Here is a 25,127-nt window from a genome sequence, read left to right on the forward strand (position 1 = left end):
CGGTGAGGTGCTCTCGCAGAGAGCCGGCATGGGCTTGATGAGCCTAATGGCCTCCTGTGCTGTAACCATTCAATAGGGGCAAGTTTCGGCCTGAGTTGCTCCTATTTTTTTGGAGCAACTAGTTTAGAATGGTGCATCTTAGAAATTGCAATTTTCGGCATTTAGTTTGCTCCAGTTCGAGTGAGTTAGAACAGTTTAATTGTAGAACAGATTTTTTTTCAAAAGGGGGCGTGTCCAGCCACTTACACCTGTTTTGCAAGTTTAGGCAGCGAAAACTTACTCCAAACGAACTTAGAATGGAGTAAGTGTAGATTTTTGTACGCTCAGAAAAACCTTGCCTACACTTACAAATCAGGCATAGGTTACAAATCAGTCGTAGGGAATGAGCGATGTGGGGGGGCGGGGGAGGGAAGTAATTAAATTTTACAAGCAAATAACAGTTTCACTTCTACAAATAAAGAGCCATCCTGAATAATAAATGATAAATAAAGCAAATTTTTTTTTTTTTAATTGAATTTTCCTATCTGTCTGAAGCAGCAGCAGCTTTCCGCGCTGCGAAGTAACTTGTAGGCAGCCAGTGGACAGGGGCGGGAGACGTCAGTGAGGCGGGCCACAGACACACACACGCCGGCAGCAGAGCAGCCTCCGAGCTTTCAGGCAGGCAGGCCGTTCGGCCAGGTGATGGGGAGGTGTACAAAGCACCAGGAGGGAGAGCCAGCCAGCAAGTTTAAAAGTTTAATTTGTAATTCAAGTATGGGTGCTGTATTATCAACACCATGGATTATGCAATGGTTCGCCATCAATTCGCTGCATAGGAGAGAATTGTTTAGAGCTTATCGCACTAGGAACGCCATAGCCCATAGGCTGATAGGTAGGAGACCTTAACCACGCCAGGCGTTCGTACCTGGACATGAGCGAGGTTGATTGTGTCAAAAGGCTACATTTCCGTTGAGATCTGTGATGTGCTGAGAGCAGATTTGCAGCACAGAAGCAGAACGCCAACTGCCTTGTCTTTTGAAGTGAAGGTAACAGCTGCACTTGCCTTCTATGCCTTGGGATCATTTCAAGCTACAACTGGAGATGTGTGTGCCATCTCTCAACGTGCAATACATGCCTGTATTTACCAGCTCAAGGTTGCACTGTATGCGCGGAGGAATGACTTCATCAAGTTCCCAAAGACCGCACAAGCATTGCATGACAGGGCTGTGGGCTTCTCCAGGATTGCTGGCTTCCCAAAGGTACAGGGCTGCATTGATTGTACCCACATAGCCTTGCGAGCACCTGTGGAGGATTCCGAGCAGTACTGGAATAGAAAATGTTTCCACTCCATTATTGTGCAGCTCGTGTGTGACGACAAGCAGTGCATCATGTCAGTCGATGCGAGATACCCTGGCTGCACCCATGATGCGTTCATCCTACGCGACAGCGTTATATCTGACATGTTTGAGCAGCAGCCAGAAGGGCAGAGCTGGCTACTGGGAGACAAAAAGGGTACGGCCTGGCCACCTGACTCATGCCGGCCCTACACATAACACGGATGGAAGCTGACCGTCATACAACATGGCGCACATTGCGACGCGCAGCATCATAGAGAGGACCATTGGTATCTTGAAACAGCGTTTCCGATGCCTGGACCATTCTGGAGGCCACTTGCAATGCTCTCCTCAGATTGTCGGTCACTTCACTGTAGTGTGCTGCATGCTCCATAACTTAGCCATCATGAGGCAGCAGGAGCTGGTAGTGGAACCAGAAGACCCACATGAGGGGCCAGTGCCTGATAGTAATTTGGAAGAGCAGGATGAGGATGATGATGACAATCAAGAAACCATGCAAGTGCCTGATGCCGGAGCACGAGGTCGGAGGAGGTCCGTCCATCGTGCTCCTTTAACGATTGCTCGAGCCCTGCGCCAGCAGCTCATCCGTGAACGCTTCAATTACTGATGCATGAGGGCTCTGCGACAACTGTTGCACATGGATATGTTTATTCTTTGGAGTTGTCCCTGTGTTGTGTTAATGGAACATGATTCAGTTTTAATGAAAAAATATTTTATTGAAAAGTTAACTGTGTAATAAAATTTGTTGTATCAAACTTTACTTTGTAATATGACTCTTGAAGATCATTTAAAAACTTCAAGATCACTTAAGTTGGAAAGTTACAAAACTATTTCAATTTGTAAAACGCTACTGCAGTTACATCAAGAACAAGAACAAAAGCAGCAAAGAAAGGCTGCAACCATCTCTCATCCACATCTCGGTGAATGTTCACATCTTCATTGGGGTGTCATTTGATTGGCTGGGCTGTGTGTCCTTATTGTTGCAGCTACCTCCATGAGGGCCTGTGCCGTCACTTGCACTCCCTCGGACATTCCCTCCCTCATTTCCCGTGTCATTACTGCTATTTCTCCCGTCGGTACCGTTACCTCTTCACCCACTGCACTGACGCTGCCCACGCGTGATCGGGTAAGCTCATTGGTCTCTACACCAATGCCACAACCTGAGCCGCATATGTTGCACACGGCATCTCGAGAGTGTGTCTCCAATAATCTCCTCCTCTGCCTGGGTCTGCCTCGTGGCACCAATACACTGGGAGATGCGGGCTGGGACGGTGGGACGCTCGGTGTTCCAAACGGCAGCACTAGAGTGGGAGGCGCGGGCCTGGATGGGCAGCCCTGGGTCTTGCATCCGGCACCACTCGAGTGCGAGCTGTGGGCTGGGATGGTGGGTCAGTGGCAGTAAACTGCTCCATTATATCAGCAGCACCACTGGGACCCGCAACATCGGAATCAAAACCATGGAAGGTGGAACCAGAACCTATGCAAGGGGTTGAAACTCTGATGTCCACTAATGTGGGCTCATAAATATTAATTTGGAAGGTCTACCTTGAAGACATTTCAGTCATCGCCACCTGCAGCCAACCTTGGTCTGGATTGTCCGCATGTGGTTCTTCTGGATCTTCAGGATTGGCATCATCATCATCATCATCATCTTCTGCAAAATATATCAGAACAGTCAAATGTTTAGCAGCAGAGGAGGGGTCAGGATGGGTGGTATGAGTGCTCTCACATAGCAAGCCAGACAGCAGGTTGAAGATGAAGGGCCATGATACATTTTCAGGACTTGCCCTCTTCCTCGCGTGCGGGCCCAGCTTGTGCTGTACTGATTGCTTTTCTCCATGTATGACTCATCATAGCAGCTACCCTCTATTCCAAGGGTGTCAGTGGATGCAGATTTGGCGGACCTCCTCCTGTTCGAGATGTTTCCCTTTTGTGGGCCAATTTCTTCTGCAAAGATTAAGATATAACTTTTTAGAGTGCGTCTTTCTGCAGGGTGCGACATATACAGATAGTCACATTTACAATTACGATTCCATTGAAAAATGAAAATATTACTTACACTAACTACTTGACCAAGCTCATGCCGTTTCTTTTTACACTGGCTTCCAGATCTCCTGGTATGCACCACTGCGCAGTAATCTTCTGCAACTTGATTCCAGCGTTTCTTCTTTTCTTTGGGTGGTGCTTTTATGCGACCTCTGTTGCTGGTATCCAGCTCCTGCCATCTCTGCTTAATGCCGTTAACTAATGTCTCCACTTCCTCATGCAAGAAATTCTTTGTTCTTGGTGGACGTTGTTCCATTGCTGTATTCAATTGACACTGATTTTTCAAAACACAGTTCTTATTTTGCATGCACCTATGCAGCACTTGTACTGGAAGTTTAGCAGCAAAAAGCAGCACTCACTGATTTCAGCAGGTGAGTTCTTCAACAGTGCTGCTAAAAGCACGCATTCAGGCACAAAAAAATCAGCAATATTCACTCGCAAGCCTTTCCACAACTCCACAAAACAAAACGGCACTTTTGCAGATGTATCTTTTAAAAATGGCCGAGTGTCAATGTTTATTTTACACTGCGCATGCGCACACGCTCAGGGCTGCCGGCACGACGTCTGCCTCTGCGACCTAGCCCCGCCCCCCTGCAGGCGGAGAATCGGCACCATGCTTTGGCCCCGTCCCCCGCAGATGTCTCCACGTCGCGCCGACCTGGAACGGAGCCGATTTCAACCAGAGAATCACGCAGTAAGTTTTTGACGCACTTTTCAGCGCAGAAAACAGGCGTGGCTCTCGGAGCTGTGCCATTCTAGGCGCAGCCCGAAACTTGAGCCCTATGTTCCATTAGCAGCATGTTAGTATTACATAATCAACAAGTTTATCTACATACAGCAGTAAACAATTGGATCAATACGTGAAGGGAAAAAATATACAGAGCTACGAGAAAAGAGCAGGGGAGTGAGATTAATTGGATAGCTCTACCAAAAGTGCCACCACATGCATGATGGGCCAAATTGCCTCCTTCTGTGCTGTATCATTCTATGAAAATGCTTGTTAAAAGCCTTGAGCAGTTACCATTATTTGACCGCACTTTAAAAAAAAAAACACACACATTGTGGGGGTGAGGGAATACACCTTCGAGTACTATTAATTTGTCACAGACCTGGTCAAAATTTTCCTGATCTGTTTTGACTAAATGCTACAAAACTGACTTTGAAAACCAGTGGAAATATGCAGTAGTGCTGCTGAAGCACCAATTTGTTACATTACAGAGTGGAAAGATACATAGGTCAATTTTCCCATTCCGTTCCTTATCAGAACCATATTAGTTGAAAGCTTTGCTGCTTCCCTGGAGGAGAGATGAAAAATTGGGCAGGATTATCATTAGTTGGTCACTGCCATGCACCTTGGCAATCGAAAGGGAGCAGGCACTTTGCATTTAGAATCCATAAGGAGCAAACGTGTTCATTGGCAAGTAACTACTTTATGCCAAAAATTGTAAAATTCAGTGATCTGGGCTTCCAGCTAAATAATAGGAATAGGAATGAACTCCCCTTATATGCCTGATTTGTCACATGTAGAAGTGAAGGAGTCCATATGTTACTGATACTTTTTGTATTCGAACCACAAAGCTAAAATATACTTAAATTTGTGTAATGTTTGTAGTGCCAATGAATGTCAGCTAGAAACTTAAATTACCCATTGATAGATTAAAAATATATTTGAAAATATGAATGAAGTAGTGAAGAACTTGTACAAGTTTTTAAAAATTCCAATTCGTACACCTGAACAAATTTGTGCAAAAGCGGTACCTTTGTAATAAACATATAAGGGAATTTGTTTTAATTGTTAAAATTTCACTGGGATTAAATTATTTACTCCCTTCTTTTTTTGAAAGTGAATTTAAAAACTTTTCTTTCTTTCCTGCTGCCTTGGAATCTTAGTGAAGGGTAAGTTTTTAACAAAAAATTATATCTACTTCAGAAGAGTCTGTAAAAACATGGAAGGTTATTTGTGCTGAATGTTAACTGTAATGATGGTGGAGGTGGTCATTAAATCTATGGGCGGTAAATTGAAACCACCAGCTTCTCTTTCATTTCAGCTTACTCCCAGTCATCTACCCCAAAAAAAGGGGAATAAAAGTAAGTTTAAAAAAAGTAAATATGTTATTGCTTGTTAACTAGCTTTATGAGAAAGGTGCAGCACTTTTCCGCTGGGAGAAATGTAAACATCTAGCAGTTAATTCAACGATGGAGCACTTAAACCTTTTTTAATTACTACATTAACTGGTTCAGTGAGAATAGAAAGCCAGAGAACACAGCCAGCAACAGGACTATGTAGCCATTCCATCAGTGACCATCAGGATATTGAATGGTTCGTAGTGTTCACTCGCTCTTTAAGCTGCTTTTGTCTCGGGAATGTTAAACTGGTGAGCACTAAACTATTGGAAAGAATTGCACAGCTGTACATTTCATTCTCCCTTGAGAATTGAACATCTCCGGGTTTGGAAGCTGCTGGAAAAAAATAATTGATGGTACAAAGAATACCAGAACCAACTAAGAAATTACTTTTAATATTTTCAATACAATCTGTAGACTCAAATGATGGGCACAATTTAAAATTTGCATTGTGATTTACTTTGATGATCAACTTCAAGTGTTAAAATCAGAAACAATCAGCCTTTCAGCATCGGGTATTGGCCTTGACAAGAAATTTCACTACTTAATTTTCTGCAATTTCCCATTCTCAGGAGTTGGAGTAATGTCCTTGGTTATTGATTAAGTAGCTGCCAAACAATTCAAACACAAAATGAGCATTATTGCAGCCAAATCCTAATTTAGCTAGTTTACTTCAACTAGGGCACAGTGCATAACCACAGATAGCAACGTTAATTGAGTTCGCTGTGAACAAAGTGGAATGTTTAAAATTTGGTGAGAGTAGGAATTCAGTGCAGAGGTGCTTCTTTTTGCCTTTAACACTTGTAGTGGTTTGTGTAAGCTTGAGGTCGTAAGTAGAGCGGCAGATTTAAACAGGGCGCGAGAGCCGGCAGCAGCAGAGCCTATCGGCAGAAGCAGAGTGAAGACACCAGACAAAGAGAGAAACTCAAAGTGACGTAAGTAACAGATTAGTGGTTAGAATTTGTGTCTTGGTATTAGCTAAACAGTTAAATAGTCTCAAAACTAAAAAGAATTTATAAATAAATATAGACCAAGATATGGCAGAGCAGGTTGTGTGTCGGGACTACAATATGTAGAGGTTGAGAAAACAGTGAGACTGTCCCAAGCTAACAGGTCTGCAGTAGATGTCTCTGCCTCAGAGTCATTGAGCTGGAGTGTGAGTTGGAGACACTCTGACACGTAAGGGAAGGGGAGGAGTATCTGGAGAGTTTGCTCCAGACCTTGGGCATGTCTGAGAGATGCAGGATCAGAATAGGGCTGTGGTGACAGTTAGTATACATGATTCGGAGATGAGATAGAGAATGATGATCCACAGAAGTTGATCTTATCCAACAGATGCAATGTACTTGCTATTTGTGAGGATATGGATGAAGACTGTCAGAGGCTGTCCAAAAGGGAGAAAGAGGAGCGTAATGTAGTTGTAGGGGATCCAATAATTAGGGGGACAGATAGCAGGATCAAGAGTCCCACATGATATGTTGCCGACCTGGTGTCAGAGGGAGGGACATCTTAAACAGGCTTGGAAGGATAATTGGAGAGAGAAGGGGTGGGGGAGAGAGAGGGGGGAGGGCAGAGGATCCAGTCCTTGTGGTCAATGTTGGGATCAACAACAGGAAAAAATGCTAGGAGCAATTTTTTTTTTTTAAAACAGGACCTCGAGGGTTATAATCTCTGGATTATCACCCGAGGCACATGAAAATTGGCTTAGGTTTAAGTAGATTGAGGAGGTGAACATGTGGCTGAAGGTGTGGTGTGGGAAAGAGGGGTTCCATTTCATGGGACACTGGCTCCAGTACAGGGATAGGAAGGAACTGTTCTGTTGGGAAGGGCTCCATCTGAACCGGGCTGGGACCAGGGTCTAGCGGAAAGGATAAATAGGGTGGTCACAAGACCTTTAAACTAGTAAATGGGTAGGGAGGCGGGAGGACTCTGGTGGAAACAGTAGTAGAAATAATAATTCTAAAACAAATGAAAAGCACAAATTCAACTTGGAGGATATGACTTGGTAGCCATTAGTGAGACATAGTTGTAAGGCGGTCAGGACTGGAAACGGAATGTACCAGGTTATAAAGTCTACAGGAAGGATCGGGAATTTCGTAAAGGGGGAGGTGTAGCATTAGTTATTAGGATGAAATTACTTCTATAATGAGAGGATATAACGAGGGGTAAGCAGGCAGTGGAGACTTTATGGGTAGAATTAAGAAATAAAATATTTAAGAGTGCAGTGGGAGTTGTGCTAACACCTCGCCCCTGTACAGATGGTTTTCATCCAGGGTTTTAAAGTAAGTAGGTGACAGCATTGCAGATGCTCCAACTATGATCTTCCAAAATTCTTTCGATTTCAAGAACCTTCCTTTTAGATTAGAAAATTGCTCATGTCACTGCTATTTAAAAAAGGTGAGCGGGGGAACCCAGGAAATTATAGACCGGTTAGCCGAACATCTGTTGTCGAGAAATTACTAGAGTCCATAATTAAGGATGGAGTGACTGGCCACCTTGAACATTTTCAGCTGATTAGAGAGCCAGCATCGATTTGTAAAAGGTAGGTCATGCCTGACAACCCTGATGGAATATTTTAAGGTGGTGACTAAAGTAGTGGACAGGGGAATGTCTCTGGATGTGATTTATATGGACTTCCAGAAGACATTTAATGAAGTCACTCAAAGAGAAGGTCTAAAGTTGAAGGTCATGGAATTGAAGGCAAATTATTGATCTGATTAGGAAATTAGTTAAGGGGCAGGATGTGGCTAGTAGTGCCCCACAAGGATCTGTGTTGGGGCCTCAACTATTTACTGTATTTATTAATGACTTAAATGATGGTATAGAGAGCTATGTATCCAAGTTTGCCAATGACACATAGGTGGCATTGTAAGTAGTGTAAATTGAAACACAAAATTACAAGGATAAGGGAATGGTCAAAACTGTGGCAAAAGGATTTCAATATAGGTAAGTGTGTGGTCATCCATTTTGAACCTAAAAAGGATAGATCAGATTACTTCCTACATGGTAAATCTAGAAGCAGCGGGGGTCCTGTGCACAGAATATTAAAATGTAATGGACAGTACAGAAAATAATCAAAAAGGCTAATGGAATACTGGCCTTTATATCTAGAGGACATGAATACAAGGGGTTAGAAGTCATGCTGCAGCTATACAAAGCTCTAGTTAGACCACAGTTCAGGGCACCACACCTGAGGAAGGATATATTGGCCTTGGAGGTAGTGCAGCGTAGATTTACTAGAATGATGCCTGGAATCTAAGGGTTAAATTACAAGTAATATAAACAGAAAATGCTGGAAATTTCAGCAGGTCAGGCAGCATCTGTGGAGAGAAACACAGTTAACGTTTTAGGTCTGTGACCCTTCATCAGGAGGGGGGGGGTGAGGAGGGGGGGGGGGGAATGAGGGGAGGGGAGGGGGAGGTTGATGAGGGGAGGGGGAGGTTGATGAGGGGAGGGGGGGGGATGAGGGGGAGGGGAGGGGGGGGGATGAGGGGGAGGGGAGGGGGGGGATGAGGGGGAGGGGAGGGGGATGAGGGGGAGGGAGAGGGAGAGGGGGAGGGAGAGGGGGGGGAAGGGGAGGGGGGGGTGATGAGGGTGGGGAGGGGAGGGGGGAGGGAGGAAGGGGTGGGGAGAAGGAGGGAGAGGGGGGAGGAGAAGGAGGAGGGGGGAAGGAGGAGGAGGAGGAGGGGGATGGGGGAGGGGGAGGGGGGGAGGAGAAGGGGGAGGAGAAGGAGGAGAAGGAGGAGGGGGGGAGGGGAGGAGGAGGAGAAGGGGGAGGGGAGGAGGAGGAGGGGAAGGGGGGGGGTGAGGAGGGGAAGGGGGGGTGAGGAGGGGGAGGGGGAGGGGGAGGGGGGGCGAGGAGGGGAAGGGGGGGGTGAGGAGGGGAAGGGGGGGTGAGGAGGGGGAGGGGGAGGGGGGGCGAGGAGGAGGAGGGGGGCGAGGGGGAGGAGGGGTGAGGAGGGCGAGGAGGGGGGGTGAGGAGGAGGAGGCGAGGAGGAGGGGAGGAGGGGGGGAGGGGGGGTGAGGAGGAGGAGGTGAGGTGGGAGGGGGGTGAGGAGGAGGAGGGGGGGTGAGGAGGAGGAGGAGGAGGAGGGGGGAGGGAGGGGTGAGGAGGAGAAGGAGGGGAGGGGGTGATGAGGAGGAGGAGGAGGGGGAGGGGGGAGGGAGGGGTGAGGAGGAGAAGGAGGGGAGGGGGTGATGAGGAGGAGGAGAGGGGTGTGGGGTCGGGGGGGTGGTGGGAGGGAGTTCGGGTTGGAGAGGGGTGTGGGGTCGGGGGTGGTGGTGGGAGGGAGTTCGGGTTGGGGAGGGGGGGGTGGGAGGTCAGGTAGGGGTGTGAAGCGCGGTTCGGGTCCAGTCCGGGGGGTTTGGTCGGGTCCGGTGGGGGGGGGGAGCAGAGTCTGGTTGGGTCTGGTCCTGGGTGGGGAGCGGGAGTCGGGTCAGGAGGAAGCAGGTGCTGGCCGTGGGAGGCAGCCTTATGCACGGAGCCCCAGTGAGGCCATTCGGCCACGGCTGGGGGCTGCGTGCTTCGGGCCCCTCCCACACAGTTTTGGGCGCCTGGAGCTACTGCACATGCGTGCGCATTTGCAGAGGTCCCGGCACTGTTTTCAGCGCAGGGACCTGGCTCCGCCCCCTACAGCTCATGCTGCACCGCGCCCGACTCCAGAGGGCCTGCAGAGAGCCGGAGAAAAGGTAAGTTTTTTTTTATCGGCGCACTTTGTGGCGCGAAAAAGGGGCATCCACGGCGCGGCCCGAAACTTGGGGCCCATAGAAAATAGGTGCAGGAGTCGGCCATTCGAGCCTGCACCACCATTCAATAAGATCATGGCTGATCATTCACCTCAGTACCCCTTTCATGCTTTCTCTCCTGATCCCTTGATCCCTTGATCCCTTGATCGCTTGATCGTTTGATCGCTTGATCCCTTGATCCCTTGATCCCTTGATCCCTTTCACCATAAGGGCCATATCTAACTCCCTCTTGAATATATCTAATGAACTGAAATCAACAACTCTCTGCGGTAGGGAATTCCACAGGTTAACAACTCTCTGAGTGAAGAAGTTTCTCCTTATCTCGATCCTAAATGGCTTACCCCTTATCCTTCGACTGTGACCCCTGATTCTGGACTCCCTCAACATTGGGAACATACTTCCTGCATCTAACCTGTCCAGTCCCGTCAGAATTTTATATGTTTATAAAATGTATATATAAAGGACAATATATGCTGGGTCAATTGTTAATTTTAAATCTGAGATTGATAGATTTCTGTTAACCTGTTAATTTGTATTAAGGGATATGGGGCAAAGGCGGGTATATGGACAGGTCACAAATCAGCCATGATGTCACTGAATGGCTTCAGGGGCTAAATGGCCTTCTCCTGTTCCGATATAAGGCTAACATCCTTCAGAACAATTTCACCCAGCGAAAAACTGAAGTTATCAACAATTCTGTTTGTTGTCATTAAAATAAAAAATGGTAAGATTAAAAGCAGAAAACAACCTCATAATTCCCATTAAATTAGTAGTTTACTGGAACTTAAGGTTTAATCACAATGAGTATGACCCAGTTCTCCAAGTTTTTTGGGGTGATGGAAGAAATGGAGTCCTTTCTAGAAATGTACCTGGTCATAATGATTGAAGAGGGAACAAATTGAACAGTTTTGTCCCTCCCCCTCCCCCTCCCCCTCCCCCTCCCCCTCCCCCTCCCCCTCCCCCTCCCCCTCCCCCTCCCCCTCCCCCTCCCCCTCCCCCTCCCCCTCCCCCTCCCCCTCCCCCTCCCCCTCTCCCTCTCCCTCTCCCTCTTCCTCCACCTCCATTTTGGTTATTTATAGGACATGCTGTACCTGAAATAGGAAATTCAAATCTACAATTACAATAGTAATATCGCCTCTTAGGAGAAATGAATGGCTGCAAGCTGTTTGGTATGAACATTGTAATACAAGTAATACTATTGTTAATGGGACTTGAGATTTGTTTAGTCTTCAGTGTACTCTTTTCAAGGAAAATAATGTTAATTGTCCAGGTAAATGTATCCTTACTTAATGCAACTTTTAAATTAATTAATGTTACTATTTAAAGCATATTCCGTTCAGAAGATTAAGAGGTATGATGAGTGATGTCATTTGAAAATCCCAATTACTTCTCCTGTGCAATCTTTCTTGCTCTCAACAATCACAGAACTAAGTTCAAATGAGCTTTTTATGATGCATAAAATAGTTTTATGGGAACATGCCAGATTTTATTCAGTTTCTCAACTCTTAAACATTTTGCAGAGTTTATGGATTTGTGTTGCATGTATGCCTCTTCTGATCTGTTGAATTTCTGCTCCATGCTGCATTTCTTTTCTCTGTACAATAGGCTTAATCTCTATGCTTCCTTTGGGCATCTCTGTTTCTCGGCTGAACTCGCTAACTTGGTATTTGAGTCCAAATTCTTACTCCTTTTCTAAACAGCCAATGATTATTTTAAGAAGTTTGTTTGGTGGCATTGTGACTGGAAATAATTGGATACCCAGTGTTCTAATCCACAGTCATGCCACGAAAGAAGTGAATAGATGTTTTCCCACATGGATAGAAACTTGAAAAAAATGGTCACCTTCACTGTGGTTGTGTTACACTTGGTAGCTGGTTTTCTAGAGGATTTGTGTTAATCTAGGCCTCCAACCAGGGTGTTTGGAGTGGGTGGGTGCAGGGAGAAAAGCTGAACCCAGCACAAAAATGCGAATTTTGCACTTGTTAAATTTCAAATGTCAGTATACACTTTTTTGTATTTAAATTGGAATAACAAACACAATATAATATCCTGTAAGTCAGTTGGGGAGGAAGTTAACATTCAAGTTGGCAGTGTTTGAAAGAGTTAATTAAATATTATGTACAGTATGTAGTATATTACAGCAAGTAAATCCATTCTGGAGACCATATCTGTGGGAATCAAAATGAGAACAGGATGCAAATGAAATATATTCAATTAAGTGGATTTCAATAAGTTATGTATTATATAGTCACTGACCTATTTTACTCTGGGCTTAAGCAATTAAATAGAATTTTTCGTAGAAACTTTCAGCATTTTTAATTATCTTGTTCATGAATTACATTTGCCAAGAAGAAAACAAATGTAGCTATATAGTATAGCATAGCTTAAACACATTTTCTGTGCTAGTTTTCAAATAAAGAATGGAAGGTTTTATTAATTTATATTGTACATATATATTTTAAGAGTACAAAATTGCTTTTTCCCCTCCTCCTACCTACTCCTTGGTTTTCCTGGACTGCGCACTGACTGGAACTAGGATGGTGGGGAATTCACTCGCGATGCCACTCTGAATCAGTCATTAAGTGCACAGGAATGTTCAGTTCATTTGATAGGACACTCGTCCCAGGATCAGGAGGAGTAAATTTGAGCCCTATACCAGGATTTGATCTCGACTTGCATTTAAATGATGGCCTGAGGGCGTGCTGCATTTTCAGATGTGCTATCTTTCAGAAATGTTAAATTTAGGTTTCTGATTATTGAGATTAAATGAAAGCTGTAATGGGAAGACGATAGAATTGGTATTCTGGAAGATTGAAAATAAATGGGCTGAAGCACCTTCAAACAAACTTGTTGTGATCAGCCCAGGAAGGACTTTTTTTTTCTCTCTCCTTTCCCATAGGAGTCAGGCTGAGATTAGATGCTCAGCAGAGTAAAGGAGTTAAATCTGTGTCCTACTAACTTTGCAGTGCTGCATTTTGATGCTCCAGCAAGTGGTATCACTATGCAGTCCTTATTTACAAATATTCAAGTATTTATTTCGAGAATTTTATTTTATATCATTCTGAGCACCTTTGCTGATGATATCAAAAATGCTAACAGCACATAATAATTGATCTCTATGGTAGCTGGGAGATGATTTTTCTTAAACAAATGTTTTAATTTTCTTCCACCTCTTATTTTCTTTTAGGACTACTGGAACACCAACGCAAGGGAATATGGTAAATAATTGTTGAATTGCATTTTATAGAGGGTACAGAATGTGATGTTCAGTTTATTCCTCATGAGAGAAATCTTTGAAATGATAAAGTCCTCAAATTGTGCGCATATATGCATGTTTGTATAATAAATCTGTTTGGTTACCTCATTTATATATTTTTTAAACATCTTTTATCCATGTATTTCTATTAAGGATGAAAAGCAATTAAATATTTTCCATCAGGCAGTTCGTTATAGGAAATACTTTTTCCCCTCTCTTCACCATCCCAAAAAATGATGAAACCTGTTGTGTGAGAACTGTTCCTAATCCTATCAATCTCATTGCGGTCATAGATCAGTAACTATTGTTGGCTGTTGTTCAGCTCAAACTTTTCTATCCTCAAGTAATAATGCAAAATTTAGAGTGTAAACAAGGCATTGCATTGTTTTGTAGTATGCTATAAATCTGTAACAGCATGAAGTTCCAAGCAGAAGGCCCATAAGAGATGAAATAACATTTAATATAATCAGAAAATGCTGGAAGTACTCGGCAAGTCAGGCAGCATTTTCTTTTTGATTTCAGATTTCCAGCATCCACAGTATTTTGCCTTTTGAAATGACATTTAATGTTTTGTGACTATTAACTGTTCATTGTGCATTCAAGTGTCTTTTGGGAAGTTATTTTTCTGTCAGCACCTTGTGAAACTTCTGCCGTAGCTTTCTTTTTTACAAAACTTGAATATTTAAGCTTTTTAATCCAACCTGAAATTGTTAAATATGGTTTTATTGCAAAATCTCTCAATGTGAACTGTAAACACTTCATACTATTCACCTGCTTCGACATTATATTCAGTTGTAGAAAAGGAGTTTCCATGAGCAATGACCTTTTCATGGTACTTTTATTTGGTCTTAATTGATGTTTAAAAGAAGAGGCAAATGTTTGGTTTCATGTGGGATAGGGAAACATCCAGCAATAGTGTTAACTAATCTCTAACACCACTTGTGTTTCTACATTAAGTTTATATTTAAGTGCAGAACATCAATATATGCATTGCTGCACCAAGGGATACAAGCAAATTGCTGAAGAAACAGAGTCCTCTTGGGCAATGCCATTTCACCATTTATCTTAAAAGCAACATTTGATACAAGGATGCCAGTCGTTAAATCTATAGTGGATATTCAGACAAGACTTTTAAAACTTTCAAGTTATTTGTTCAAATCCCCCTTCCTCCCCATGAATCAGATGGAATGTTCCAATAGGTCCTGAGATTTGGCATACAGCAGTGTGAATTGTGTTAGATATAGAGTGAATCTGCTGTTGCACCTATCATTTTTCGATTTTATTTAGCTTTTTCTCACAATCTATGCATTTTGTTTTTTTTGTAATTAGCACATGGCCTTAACTCAAACTATTCTTTTTTTGAAAACCATATTTTATTCAATCCTGGGATGTGGGCGTTGCTGGGAAGGCCATCCCTAATTGCCCTTGAAAAGATGGCAGTGAGCCGCCATCTTGAACCGCTGCAGTCCTTGTGGTGAAGGTTCTCCCACAGTGCTGTTAGGGAGGGAGTTCCAGGATTTTGACCAAGCGATGATGAAGGAACGGTGATATACTTCCAAGTCAGGATGGTGTGAGACTTGGAAGGGAACATGGAGGTGATGGTGTTCCCATGCGCCTGCTGCCCTTGCCCTTCTAGGTGGTAGAGGTCGCGGGTTTGGGCGGTGCTGCCGACGAAGCCTTGGCGAGATGCTGCAGTGCAACTTGTAGATAGTGCACACTGTAGCCACGGTATGTCGGTGATGGAAGGAGTGATGTTTAAGGTGGCAGATAGGGAGCCAATCAAGTGGGCTGCTTTGTCCTGGATGGTGTCAAGCTTCTTCAGTGTTATTGGAGCTGCACTGATCCAGGCAAGTGGAGAGTATTCCATCACACTCCTGACTTGTGCCTTTATAGATGGTGGAAAGGCTTTGGGGAGTCGGGAGGTGAGACACTCGCTGCAGAATACCCAGCTTCTGACCTGCTCAGGTTGCCACAGTATTTATGTGGCTGGTCCAGTTAAGTTTCCGATCAATGGTGACCCCCAGTATGTTGATGGTGGGGTATTCAGCAATGGTAATGCCGTTGAATGTCAAGGGGTGATGGTTAGACTCTCCCTTGTTGGAGATAGCAATTGCCTGCTACTTAAGTGGCAAGAAACATCTGTGCCACACATCAACCCAAGCCTGAATGTCGTCCAGGTCTTGCTGCATGTGGGCATGTATTGCTCTATTATCTGAGAGATTGCGAATAGCTCTGATCACTGCAGTCATCAGCAAACATAAGAACATAAGAATTAGGAACAGGAGTAGGCCATCTAGCCCCTCGAGCCTGCCCCGCCATTCAATAAGATCATGGCTGATCTGGTCGTGGACTCAGCTCCACTTACCCGCCCTCTTCCCCGTAACCCTTAATTCCCTTATTGGTTAAAAATCTATCTATCTTTGACTTGAAAACATTCAATGAGCTAGCCTCAACTGCTTCCTTGGGCAGAGAATTCCACAGATTCACAACCCTCTGGGAGAAGAAATTTTTTCTCAACTCGGTTTTAAATTGGCTCCTCCGTATTTTGAGGCTGTGCCCCCTAGTTCTAGTCTCCCCCACCAATGGAAACAATCTCTCTGCCTCTATCTTGTCTATCCCTTTCATGATTTTAAATGTTTCTATAAGATCACTCCTCATCCTTCTGAACTCCAACGAGTAAAGACCCAGACTGCTCAATCTATCATCATAAGGTAACCCCCTCATTTCTGGAATCAGCCTAGTGAATCGTCTCTGTACCCCTTCCAAAGCTAGTATATCCTTCCTTAAGTAAGGTGACCAAAACTGCACGCAGTACTCCAGGTGCGGCCTTACCAATACCTTATACAGTTGCAGCAAGACCTCCCTGCTTTTGTACTCCATCCCTCTCGCAATGAAGGCCAACATTCCATTCGCCTTCCTGATTACCTGCTGCACCTGCAAACTAACCTTTTGGGATTCATGCATAAGGACCCCCAGGTCCCTCTGCACCACAGCATGTTGTAATTTCTCCCCATTCAAATAATATTCTCTTTTACTGTTTTTTTTTCCCCAAGGTGGATGACCTCACACTTTCCGACATTGTATTCCATCTGCCAAACCTTAGCCCATTCGCTTAACCTATCCAAATCTCCTTGCAGTCTCTGAGTCCTCTACACAACCCGCTTTCCCACTAATCTTAGTGTCATCTGCAAATTTTGTTGCACTACACTCTGTCCCCTCTTCCAGGTCATCTATGTATATTGTAAACAGTTGTGGTCCCAGCACTGATCCCTGTGGCACACCACTAACCACTGATTTCCAACCGGAAAAGGACCCATTTATCCCGACTCTCTGCTTTCTGTTCGCCAGCCAATTCTTTATCCATGTTAATACATTTTCTTTGACTCCGCGTACCTTTATCTTCTGTAGTAACCTTTTGTGTGGCACCTTATCGAATGCCTTTTGGAAATCTAAATACACCACATCCATCGGTACACCTCTATCCACCATGCTCGTTATATCCTCAAATAATTCCAGTAAATTAGTTAAACATGATTTCCCTTTCATGAATCCATGCTGCGTCTGCTTGATTGCACTATTCCTATCCAGATGTCCCGCTATTTCTTCCTTAATGATAGTTTCAAGCATTTTCCCCACTACAGATGTTAAACTAACCGGCCTATAGTTACCTGCCTTTTGCCTGCCCCCCTTTTTAAACAGAGGTGTTACATTAGCTGCTCTCCAATCCGCTGGTACCTCCCCAGAGTCCAGAGAATTTTGGTAGATTATAACGAATGCATCTGCTATAACTTCTGCCATCTCTTTTAATACCCTGGGATGTATTTCATCAGGACCAGGGGACTTGTCTACCTTCAGTCCCATTAGCCTGTCCAGCACTACTCCCCTAGTGATAGTGATTGTCTCAAGGTCCTCCCTTCCCACATTCCTGTGGCCTGCAAATTTTGGCATTGTTTTTGCGTCTTCCACTGAAGACAGAAGCAAAATAATTGTTTAAGGTCTCAGCCATTTCCACATTTCCCATTATTAAATCTCCCTTCTCATCTTCTAAGGGACCAACATTTACTTTAGTCACTCTCTTCCGTTTTATATATCGGTAAAAGCTTTTACTATCTGTTTTTATGTTTTGCGCCAGTTTACTTTCGTAATCTATCTTTCCTTTCTTTATTGCTTTCTTAGTCATTCTTTGCTGTCGTTTAAAATTTTCCCAATCTTCTAGTTTCCCACTAACCTTGGCCACCTTATACGCATTGGTTTTTAATTTGATACTCTCCTTTATTTCCTTGGTTATCCATGGCTGGTTATCACTTCTCTTGCCGCCCTTCTTTTTCACTGGAATATATTTTTTTGCGCACTATGAAAGAGCTCCTTAAAAGTCCTCCACTGTTCCTCAATTGTGCCACCGTTTAGTCCTTGTTTCCAGTCTACTTTAGCCAACTCTGCCCTCATCCCACTGTAGTCCCCTTTGTTTAAGCATAGTACCCTCGTTTCTGATGCAACTTCCTCATCCTCAATCTGTATTACAAATTCAACCATATTGTGATCACTCATTCCGAGAGGATCTTTTACGAGGAGATCGTTTATTTTTCCTGTCTCATTACACAGGACCAGATCCAAGATGCCTTGCTCCCTTGTAGGCTCTGTTACATACTGTTCTAAGAAACAGTCCCGTATGTATTCTATGAATTCCTCCTCCAAGCTACCCCCTGCGATTTGATTTGACCAGTCGATATGTAGGTTAAAATCCCCCATGACTACTGTCGTTCCTTTTTCACATGCCTCCATTATTCCCTTGATTATTGCCCGCCCCACCATGAAGTTACTATTTGGGGGCCTATAAACTACGCCAACCAGTGACTTTTTCCCCTTACTATCTCTAATCTCCACCCACAATGATTCAACATTTTGTCCATTGGAGCCAATATCATCCCTCACAACTGCCCTGATGTCATCCTTTATTAACAGAGCTACCCCACCTCCTTTCCCTTCTTGCCTATCTTTCTGAATCGTCAGATACCCCTGTATGTTTAATTCCCAGTCTTGGCCACCTTGCAACCATGTTTTCCTGTAATGGCCACCAAATCATACCCATTTGTAATGATTTGTGCCGTCAACTCATTTACTTTATTTCGAATGCTGCGTGCATTTAGGTAGAGTGTTTTCATCCTCGTTTTTAAACCATGATTTTTAGTTTTTACCCCTCCTGCAGCCCTTTTATATTCAGTGGCCCTTTTTATTTCTTGCCTTTGGTTTCTCTGCCCTCCATTTTTACTCATCTCTTTTCTGTTATTTGTTTTTGTCTCCTTTTTGTTTCCCTCTGTCTCCCTGTATTGGTTCCCATCCCCCTGCCATATTAGTTTAACTCCTCACCAACAGCACTAGCAAACACTCCCCCTAGGACATTGGTTCTGTTCCTGCCCAAGTGCAGACCGTCCAGTTTGTACTGGTCCCACCTCCCCCAGAACCTGTTCCAATGCCCCACGAATTTGAATCCCTCCCTGCTGCACCACTGCTTAAGCCACGTATTCATCTGAGCTGTGCTGCAATTCATACTCTGACTAGCACATGGCACTGGTAGCAATCCTGAGATTACTACTTTTGAGGTCTTACTTTTTAATTTAACTCCTAGCTCCTTAAATTCGTCTCGTAGGATCTCATCCCTTTTTTTTTACCTATGTCGTTGGTACCAATGTGCACCACGACAACTGGCTGTTCTCCCTCCCTTTTTAGAATGTCCTGCACTCGCTCGGAGACATACTTGACCCTTGCATCAGGGAGGCAACATACCATCCTGGAGTCTCGATTGCAGCCGCAGAAACGCCTATCTATTCCCCTTATGATTGAATCCCCTATCACTATCGCTCCCCCACTCTTTTTCCTGCCCTCCTGTACAACAGAGCCAGCCACGGTGCCATGAACTTGGCTGCTGCTGCTCTCCCCGATGAGTCATCTCCCTCAACAGCACTCAAAGCAGTGTATCTGTTTTGCAGGGGATGACCAGGTGGGACCCTTGCACTACTTTCTTTGTACTACTCTTCCTGCTGGTCTTCCATTCCCTAGCTGGCTGTGGATCCTTCTCATGCGATAAGACCAACTCACTAAACGTGCCACTTATGTCATTCTCAGCATCGTGGATGCTCCAGAGTGAATCCACCCTCAGTTCCAATTCCGCAACGCGGTACGTCAGGAGATGGAGGCGGATACACTTCTCACACCGGAAGCGTCCCTGAGTTCCCACATGGCACAGGAGGAGCATATCACGTGACCGAGCTCTCCTGCCATGCCTTAACCCTTAGATACCCTTAAATTCGTAATAGCAATGTTACAGTTCACTTACTGATATAAAAAAGAAAAAGAAAAGCTACTCACCAATCACTAGCCAATCACTTACCCCATTGGCTGTGACGTCACCTTTTGATTCCTTTCTACTTCTATTATAACATCCCCACTTCTGACGGAGAGGTCATTGATGAAGCAGCTGAAGATGGTTAGGCCAAGGACACTGCCCTGAGGAACTCCTGCAGTGATGTCCTGGGGCTATGATGATTGGCCTCCAACCATTTTTCTTTGTGCTAGGTATGACTCCAGCCAGTGGAGAGCTTTCCCACTGATTTCCATTGACTTCAGTTTTACTAGGGCTCCTTGGTGCCACACCCTGTCAAATGCTGCCTTGATGTCTGTATTCCTGTGATGCAGCTTCCCCAGGTTGGCACCTCATTTTCAGGTATGCCTCGTGCTGCTCCTGGCATGCTCTTTTACACTCTTCATTGAACCTGGGTTGGTTCTCTGGCTTGATGGTAGAGTGAGGGATACGCTGGGCCATGAGGTTACAAATTGTAGTGGAATACAATTCTGCTGCTGTTAATGGCCCACAGCGTCTCATGGCTGCCCAGTTTTGACCTGCTACTGTTCCTGGTAGATTGCTCAGTGTTTCTGGCATCTTAAACCCAAATGTAATCACTCTGCCTTACCAGAATGGATAATACAATAAGATGCGAGGACAAGAGAAGTATATTTAGCTCACTGAAAATCACCCTCTAGTATACCAACTAACTTAGTTCAGTATCCTTTCGAATGCTTCCAAAGCTTCTTGTGTCTATTGGACTGCCTGGAAGATTATTCCAGACATTTATCACACTTTAAGGGCTGGAAATTCCCCAGTCTTTGGCAAAAAAATGGTGATCCGGGAAATTCGCTAAGTCTTGCACCAGTGGTTTTGAAGTACTGCTGGGGAGCAGACCGCCGGCGTGCAAGACTGGAAAAAGCACTTTCACCTAAAATTTGGCTCACAGCGCACCCGTAGATAGGACAAAACAAAAATGCCTGGGAAAAACCTGCGTTGCAGCCCGTGGAACAGCAGTGGGTATGAAGACCTGCAAAAAAGGTAAGTTAAAGTTTTTATTTTTCAATTCTTTTCAACGATTTGATAGAAAAGTGTCTTTAAATATTTTGTGATTTTTTTTTAAATTTTTGTTTTTTGGAATTTATTTTTTTTTGCTTGTGTTTTTCCCCCCTCCCAAGGCCAAACTCGCAGCGGTATCGGCCTCGGAGAAAAGTTGCAGAAAATTTGCGTTGTGCACTACAAATCCTCGTGCAACGCCGATTTTTACCGCTGGGCGCATTTTCTCCTGAATGCTAAGTCTCGGAATCATAGCAGAGTCAGAGCAGTATTTTTCCGCCAAAAATACCACTATGACAAAAAATGGAATTTCTCTCCATTGGTATGAATTTTTTTCTGATACCTGATTTACACTTGTAACCTGTGGTTCTACTAAACACCTTTAAAGAAATATAGTGCATTTACTCTTCATATTTTATATATTATAGGATTCTGTTAACTCTACTCTCTAGAGTGTATTGTGTTTTTAACTGTTCTAATAATAGAAATATAGAAAATAGGTGCAGGAGCTGACCATTTGGTCCTTCGAGCCTGCACCACCATTCAATATGATCATGGCTGATCATGCAACTTCAGCACCCTACTCCTGCCTTCTCTCCATACCCCCTGATCCCTTTAGCCGTAAGGGCCACATCTAACTCCCTTTTGAATATATCCAACGAACTGGACTCAACGACTTTCTGTGGTAGAGAATTCCATAGGTTCACAATTCTCTGGGTGAAAAAGTTTCTCCTCATCTCGGTCCTATATGGCTTACCCCTTGCATCTGGAAGCAAAATGATTGGCTAAATTTCTCCCCAAAGTTTCCTCACTGGCCTCTCAAGTTACACTCTACATAACTTTCAACTTGTCAAAACCCTGCTGCCAATATCTTGACCTATGCCAAGTCCAGTTTGACTATTGCTCCTGTCCTCACTGGCCTCTATTGCTCTATCCCTTCCCCAGTGTTCAAAATCCTCATTATTTGCAAGTCTGTTTCGAATCTCCTGCTTCACCACTGCATCCTTCTCCACCCTTGTGTGTCAAGGATACCCTCCACACATCCAACAGTGACTCCCTGTTTACCTCTCATCCCTTTGTAGCAGAGCTTTCAGCCGTTTTATGCTCGAATTTATTTCTCCCGAAGCCATGCTGCCTGCCCCCAGCTTCAAAAACCTCTCTTTGACTATGCCACCTCGCCTAACTCTTCCATTGCTATTGCTCAGTATCTATTTCATGTCCTTTGTTAAGCACCATGAGATGTTTTTATATTAAAGGCATTATATAAATGCAGTTTTGTTGCTGCACTTTCTGCAGTGTTTGCACAATTTGTTTTGAAGCATGGCAACCAGAACTGCCACAGTACTCCCAAGTATTGTCTGGCCGGTGCACGTTATATAACCTCAACCTATGCTCAGTAGATTTACAATTCCATGTTCTGACTTTATGTTCGACATTTAATTAATTTTAATTGGTTTGCCACATTGATAGTGATAAGTCACTATTACTCTCCCCTTGCTAATTCTATTCCATTAATTTTCTACTTAATGCACATTATTTCATCTAATTTGCAGTAATTTACATTTATCAGTAATAAACATAATTTTTCATCTGTCTATCCATTTGCATAAATTATTCAAATTCCTACCCACATCCTATGAAATCCTCATATTTTGAAAGCCAGGGAACCTCAGTGTCTCCATTTTTTTCATAACTCAACCCTTTGACACTAAAAATTTGTCTTGTGGCATTTCTCTGCATCACGATGGCTATAACGTTTCCTTGGTGACCAAAAGAACACAGTACTCAAGGTGCTGTTTGACCAGGACACGGTAGATTTTAGAATGACATCACACAATGTGTATCCAACGCACCCAGCACTATAATTCAGCATAGTGCTAAAGCATGCTGCACTAGAAACTGATGGAGATGTAACTCTCCATCCAGGTTTCCCACACACTGACCCCTGGATCTCAACTATGCAACTACTCTCACTCAAATTTCTCTTCTTTCCCTTCTCACAGAAGAAAAAAGCCCAGAACACATGGGAGAGGCAGAGAACCAGAAGTGGCCCTCCTGTATTCACCCAAGTAACACCAGCAGAGGAGGGGGCCCTGGAGATAATGGGAGTTGCAGAGCTGCTGGTGGTGGGAGATGGAGAGAGGGGGACATCCCAGTGACCTGGTGACAGAATTACATCTTATACAGCCACATGGCATAGAGTAGTCACTCATATGGTGATTGATATCAGCAGCCAGTGAAATGCCATCAAGTGCATCATGATAACATTGCCCATTCTTATTACAACATTTCTAACTCACCTCTTTACTTTCCCATAGGTCCATCAAGTGCCCCCCACCCCCAATGTCTGCAGGAGGAGGAAGACGACGACTCAGAGGAGCCTCCAGCCTTGTGAGGGTGCACTGTCGGCAGACCTAAGTGCACCTAGCACCAGCGCAGATATGCACAACACAGTGGGTCCTGTGTGTCATAGAGTAGAATTGTCACTTGGTATCTCACATTTCACAAGTGAGGAAGAGCAGATGGTCTTGGCAGGGACAGCAGTGGAGACTCCGCACCATAGGGCGCAGGATGCTCCAGGCTCTGTTGAGCTGCAAGCAGATGCTGAGCCTCGAGGGGGGTGGTGGGGGGAGCGATCTTGGAGAGGCAGCAACAATTGCATGAGGCTCTGGCAACTTTTGCAGCCGCGATGCCTGCAAATGTGCAGAAATGGAGTAGTCTCTATATCCCTCCTCAAAGATCTCATCTCGAGGAGGGATATAAACGTAGACTTGGGCGTTCATCGTCCCAGTGCTGTGCAGTCAGATGCTCTGCAGCTCCTTGCTAGCAGGGAAGCGCTCACACTTGACCCCATCAGTCAGGGCTCCATATGCTTTCTCGGATCCTGATGGCCGAGTCTGCCCCTGCACAGTTGCTGGAGGAGTAAACTTTGGTGGCTCCAAAACCCAGAAGACCTCTGCCAAAAGTGTTTTAACGAGTTGCACCACCTTCCAGTCTTCTTCATTTTTGCCTGCCACCTTGGAAGTGGCTTTGTAACTTGGAGTGAATCATGAGACATTACTTAACCTTGAGCACTGGGGGTTTGGATGAGAAGAATGGGGTGGAACTTAATACAGTATGTGGCTGCATTGGAGCAAATTAAGTAAATCTGGCCATGAAGAGGCCCCCCCCCCACCCCGGGCAGCAATGTGCACCGCTGCTGGTGCCATCTCCACCTCCGGTTCCTGCTTCTCATTGCCTTCCACCTGCTTCTCCTCCTCTGAAGAGACTATGCACTATGCGCCTTGCTCCTCCTGCAGCTCCAATGTTCACTGCTGCACTTTGTTGTGCAGCGTGCAGCAAACAATGATTTTGAAGCTCCTGTGTACGAAAGGGCTCATGCAGATCTGTTAAGGCATCAGAAGCACATTTTCAGCATGTCTATTGCTTTCTCTATGACACATCTGGTGGACATGTGGCTCTCATTATAATGCTCCTCAGTCTCAGTACTTGGCGTCCTCAAGGGTGTCATGCACCATGCCGCGTCTTCTGTGGATAGCCCTTGTCTCAAAGTAGCCAGCTCCAAAGTGTGTTTGGAATTGCGAAGAGCTGAGGGAGAATGGACCCGTGCAGGATGAAAGAGTCATGACAGCTGCCAGGGAATCTGGCTTACACATGCTTGATCATCTTTTTATGGTTGCAGACAAACTGCATGTTAAGGGAGTGGAAGCCCGAGCGGTTCACAAACATTCCTGGTTGATGATAGGGTGCCTTCATGGCCACGTGTGCAGTCGATGACCCCTTGCACCTGTGGGAAGCCATCCAGAACTGCACGCTCAGTAACATTGGCTTCATCAGTGGCTAAGTTGATAAAATAGGCTGACTTGTGAAACATGGCATCGGTCACCGGGGCGATGCATCTGTGGACGGTCGACTGAATGATCCCCCAAATGTCTGCTTCAGATCCCTGGAAGGAGCCTGGAAGGTGGTAACTTAGACAGCCACTAGTAAGGAGTGTCCACCAGAACCTCTGGACAGCAGGTCTTGTTCCAGCAAGCTACAAATATCTGCGACGACCTGGCGCAATAGCCTGAGCCTTCTGAAGCATGCTGCTCAGTCATGTTGAGGAAGCTCGTACACTGCCTGTATCCCTGTTTTGGGGGTATTTCCTCTGGCGTGCGGCAGTCCTGTGGAGCATCAGATCGTTGAGGAGAAGGCTTATGTTGTGGTTGCTCCTGCTAGTGTG

At 44.8% G+C, this 25,127-nt stretch overlaps 1 protein-coding gene across 8 annotated transcripts in view; it reads left to right on the top strand.

Moving 5' to 3' along the window:
* LOC139267314 (clathrin coat assembly protein AP180-like) overlaps positions 1 to 25,127 on the top strand; it is a 375,181-nt gene that overhangs the window by 246,372 nt on the left and 103,682 nt on the right. For all 8 annotated transcript variants that reach the window (XM_070885426.1, XM_070885432.1, XM_070885424.1 and 5 more), the window contains exon 11: positions 13,438 to 13,468. In XM_070885426.1, coding sequence (XP_070741527.1) covers positions 13,438 to 13,468 — 31 coding nt within the window. The remainder of the gene's footprint in view (positions 1 to 13,437; positions 13,469 to 25,127) is intronic.

Source organism: Pristiophorus japonicus, chromosome 7 (assembly GCF_044704955.1).
Source record: "Pristiophorus japonicus isolate sPriJap1 chromosome 7, sPriJap1.hap1, whole genome shotgun sequence".
Classification (NCBI taxonomy): domain Eukaryota; kingdom Metazoa; phylum Chordata; class Chondrichthyes; family Pristiophoridae; genus Pristiophorus; species Pristiophorus japonicus.